Here is a 4,979-nt window from a genome sequence, read left to right on the forward strand (position 1 = left end):
TTAAATCAAACTATGAATCTGAATAAAAAATATGTTAACCATGCCATACAAATGCTCTAAAAATTATATTGGCATTGTCAATTTTCACTTCACTTGCATTCAAGTCTATTTTGGTGTTGACAAATGCAATTTCTAAATATATACTACGTATAACATTATTATGATAAGAAAGCAAGTGATTCAGTGATTCTATTCATACAAAATCAGTTCTAGTTTTGGGCTGACACTGTGTAGGTTTGTTGTCGACACGAAAAGAAGAAGAAGAAGTTCTAAAAATCTAAAATGTTGAAAACACGTCATGTATATGTGCAAATAACGTTAATGATTGTCATCATCATTCAGAGTGCAGCGACTAGTTTTCGAGATCGCCTGCCCGAAGACGGAAAACTGAACTTCACGCAACTAGCAAATAAATATGGCCACGAATGCGTAGAGCACGATGTGGTCACGGAAGATGGATATATCCTCAAATTGTTCAACATCGTGGGAAACAAATCCAGACCAATATTTCTCCAACACGGCTTCATGGACTCGTCTGACACCTTCATCATACGAGGCAACACCTCTTTGGCCATTGCATTAGCTGAAGAAGGCTACGACGTGTGGGCAGGTAACACCAGAGGCAACGAATACGCCCGAGGGCATCTCACCCTAAACCCCGAAACGGATAAAAAAGCTTTCTTTAACTACAGCCAGCATGAAATGGCCGTATACGACCTCCCCGCCATGATCGACTACGTTCTGCACGAGACAAGACAAACGCAGCTAAAGGCCATAGGACATTCTCAGGGCACTATGATCTTCTACATCCTAGCAGCAGAAAAACCAGAGTACAACGACAAAATTAAACTCTTCATATCCTTAGCTCCGATCTGCTACCTCCACCATACGAAGCCATTGACTTCAACGGCTATTAAACTTTGGCCCTTAGTAGAACCCTTCTTTAAAGAATTGGGTATTGTGGAAGCATTCTCAAGAAATTCAACAGCGGTGGCGCTGTTTGAATTTATTTGTACGACAAAGGATATAGGATATCCTTTATGTATCACTATCATGTTCTCATTTGCTGGTTTCGATCGGAAGGAACTAGAACGAAAATTTGTTCCAGTGATCTCTGGTCATTTTCCTAACACTGCGTCTACAAAGAATGGCGATCATTTGGTACAAATAGCGCTGAAGAAGCGGTTTTCTAAGTACGACTACGGCGAGGAAGGTAATGTGCTACTATATGGGACATCTGAGCCGCCGAACTACGATTTGAAGAACGTTCGGATGCCGGTGGCGCTCATATCGGCGAGGAACGACAAGCTTTCGGCTTTGAAAGACGTGGCGATCCTGCGAGACGCGCTGCCGAACGTGGTATATGATCACGTGATGGAAAGAAGGAAGTATAACCATATAGACTACGTTTGGGGAAAGAATGCCCCGCAGCAATTATATCCGATGGTTTTTAAATTATTAAACACGACAAGCTATCACCGAATAAGCAAGCTTTTTTAATTAAGTGTGTGCTGAGTATTAAGTAAATGGTAGCCTACAGTCAACGTCAAATAATTCATGACATCCAAAGTTGCCAATAAGTTTGCAACACGTCTTTGTTACAATGAGGGCTATAGTTTTTATACTTAACAGTTGGCACCCCTGGCGATTGACAGGACCTTACCCTACAGTGACGCCATCTTGATGAGTGCAAATACGATAGTCCTCCTACCACTTTAGCGCTCACAAGTTGGCGCCACTGTCTTCGCTACTAGTAAGTGACAGGACCTTACTCTACAGTGGCGCTAACTGGTGAGCGCTAAAACGATAGCCCTCATTGGAATAGATTGTGTTATCAACATTTTGGCCACTTTGGGTGTCACGAACTATTTCACGCTGACTGTACGTACCTACAAATTTTTTTTTGTAAGTTATATTGTGATGTCTACCTGTCAAGGCAGTTCAAGTTCAAAATTAATTTTGTATCGATATGGTTGAAATAAATTGACACACATTGCTTACCTACATACCTAGTTTACATAACGTGCAAATAAAGTAAGTTTTTATGAGAGTATTGACTGCAATTTGATGGTTTCTGTGTATATTAAAAAGTAACACGTTATTCTTTACTAGGTACCTTTCTTATTAACTACACCTTCAGTTACAGCTATCAGTAACTAAAGAGCCAACTGAAAAAATGTTTCTTGGAGGCGACTAAACAAAAGCTAGGTAATAGTATAAATATTTCAAAATATGAGCTAATTTTCGTCCTATAAACATTAATACAAAATATCAATGGATACGACTTGTCACTTCTGAAGGTAAAAGATGGTAAAAGCCAGAAATCTTTGATAACACAGTCAGGTTTTTGTCTCTATAGCCGTAGTAGTAAAATATGACTTTAAAATATATATACGATGGAAACATCGTTACGTCTTCTGTAGACTGCATCCCACTTATCATCAGGTGCGATTGTGGTCAAATACCTGCCTTGTTATGCAAAAAAAAAAAAAAAAAAAGNGAATTAAAAATCGGACTTTAGTCCATGACATCATCGACAAAGGTGTCGATAAGTTTGCAACGCGTCTTTGTTACAATTTTGGAATAAGGTTGTGTTATCAACTTTTTGGCCACTTTGGGTGTCACGAACTATTTCACGCTGACTGTACGTACCTACAAAATTTTTTTTGTAAGTTATATTGTGATCACTAACGGCGTAAGGGGGGGGCGGTGGGGGCGGTCCGCCCCGGGTGCCAAGCCTCAGGGGGTGACACAAGTCGCGCAGATTAGTACTGATTAGCGCATCTGCATGACAAGTCTGCGGTCTATGTCATAATACGGGGGGGGGAAGGAGTGCGATTGTCTTTCAATCTTCGAATCAAAGGAGGTGCCTTAGGACTTATGACGAGGGGGATGACCGCCCCGGGTGCCAACCCATGCTACGCCGCCACTGATTGTGATGTCTACCTGTCAAGGCAGTTCAAGTTCAAAACGTTTGTTAGTCGTATACCTCGAAATCAAAAAATCCTTGTAAGTAGCTTTTCACCTATTCGCATTTCACCGTGATAGCGTTTTTTGTTGTAGCGTGTAATATCGGTAGTATTTTTGTTACTAGCAAATTTTTTTAACAGATTTTTACAACAGTAGCAAATTTTGATGTAGCATGTATTTCAATAGCCTATTTACAGTGAAGACAAACAGGAAAGTAAATCTACTATGAATTTTTTAGACAATTGTAATTAGCGATCAAAAATTATACTACAAGAATAAAAATCTATTCAGAAATTTTGATATCGCGGCGAAATGCGAATAGGTGAAAAGCTACAAGGATTTTTTGATTTCGAGGTATACGACTAACAAACGGTTCAAAATTAATTTTGTATCGATATGGTTGAAATAAATTGACACGCATTGCTTACCTACATACCTAGTTTACATAACGTGCAAATAAAGTAAGTTTTTATGAGAGTATTGACTGCAATTTAATGGTTTCTGTGTATATTAAAAAGTAACACGTTCTTCATCACTAGGTACCTACCTTTCTTATTACGTAACACCTGCAGTTACATTTATCAATCAAACTTAAAAATTAAAAATTATTTCTAGGAGGCAACTAAAAAAAGCTAGGTTATAGGTACATGATATTCCAAAATATGAGCTAATTTTTGGGCTATAAACATTTATACAAAACATCAATGGATATGACTTTTCACTTCTGAAAATAAAAGATAGTAAAAGCCAGAAATCTTCGATAACACAGTCGGGTTTTTATCTCTATAACCGTAGTAGTATTTATTTATTTATTTATTTATTTATTTATTTAGAAACTCAACAGCTGTTTTACAATATTCATGTTAGTTTGATGAGCATTAAATCTAAGCCAATTAAAGAGTTTCCTAGCTGTTTAAATTAGTTCGTACATTATTACATTTTATCAGGTAATGAGTACCAATAAGCGCTGCATCCTCAACCATGCCTAAAAATAATAATCATGATTGAACATGCAGCGTAGTAAAATATTACTTTAAAATATATTTTCCATCGTTACGTCTTCTGTAAGAGCAAGAATTTGAATTTGCAGAGAATGTGATTTAACTAGGCACCGCCCGCGGTTTCTCCCCACCTCGCCCGGCTGGTATAAGGCTTGGCGAACGCAAACGACTATGTTGCAAGACTTAAACTACAAAATAAGCTGTTTGCAATCATTAATTTTAAACTTTCGCGTTTCGCGACGAAGCACATGATGTCGTGCCCTGCGTGCCCAAATAACTTCACGCAGGAAGATTTCATGAAGGCGTTAACACCTATTTAAATTAATTAAAATCTAATACAAGCTATTCAGAATTAAAATTGTGTCACAAAGTGAGCTGGTTGCCTGAAATAACTTCAAAGCACGTACACAAAATGACGTGCCTCGTAAATATGACAGCACTTTGTCGGTCTCTAAACGACAGTGTTGGCTTGTCGACCACAACCGTAGGCCTCGCGGCACATTCGGTCAATCTTCAATCAATCAATCAATGAAACAAACGAGCCTAGGTTAATTATGATAGCAATCGTAAACTTAGCGACAAATGTTTCAGCTTACCTTCCGGAGAGCAACACAATCGATGAAACGAGGTTATAATAATGATAGCAATCGCTAACTTAGCAAGTAATATTTCAGCTTACTTACCTTCTGGACAGCACGTCCATTTAGCGCATGAAAATATTGTCTAGGTGAGAGAGAGGTATTTGTTTCAGAACTGACATCTAGGATAATTATTAATTATGTACCTACATCGCTTTAATTTTCTTGAACACAGCTCAACAAATGTTACATTTTCACTTTTGTGAAATTACATTCATAAATTGAAAAATCTACTCACGTTTATCAGGAACCATTTTGAATTTTCCCCCACCAGCTGCTCCAAGATCTCCTGGGCTGCACACTACACCACACACACAATTTTTACAAACACTACACACGAACGCTCGAACGTTCAAATGTTCTTAGTCTA

General features: G+C 38.2%; 1 protein-coding gene across 1 annotated transcript; it reads left to right on the forward strand.

Annotated features, from left to right (window-relative positions):
• Positions 1–321: 321 nt before the first annotated feature.
• On the forward strand, positions 322–1,500 carry LOC114355982 (lipase 1-like). The gene has a single exon (XM_028309050.1). The coding sequence runs from the start codon at positions 322–324 to the stop codon at positions 1,498–1,500; it is 1,179 nt and encodes a 392-aa protein (XP_028164851.1).
• The last annotated feature ends 3,479 nt before the right edge of the window (positions 1,501–4,979 follow it).

This window comes from Ostrinia furnacalis, unplaced genomic scaffold, assembly GCF_004193835.3.
Source record: "Ostrinia furnacalis isolate ACB-3 unplaced genomic scaffold, ASM419383v2 OfSCF2600, whole genome shotgun sequence".
Lineage (NCBI taxonomy): Eukaryota > Metazoa > Arthropoda > Insecta > Lepidoptera > Crambidae > Ostrinia > Ostrinia furnacalis.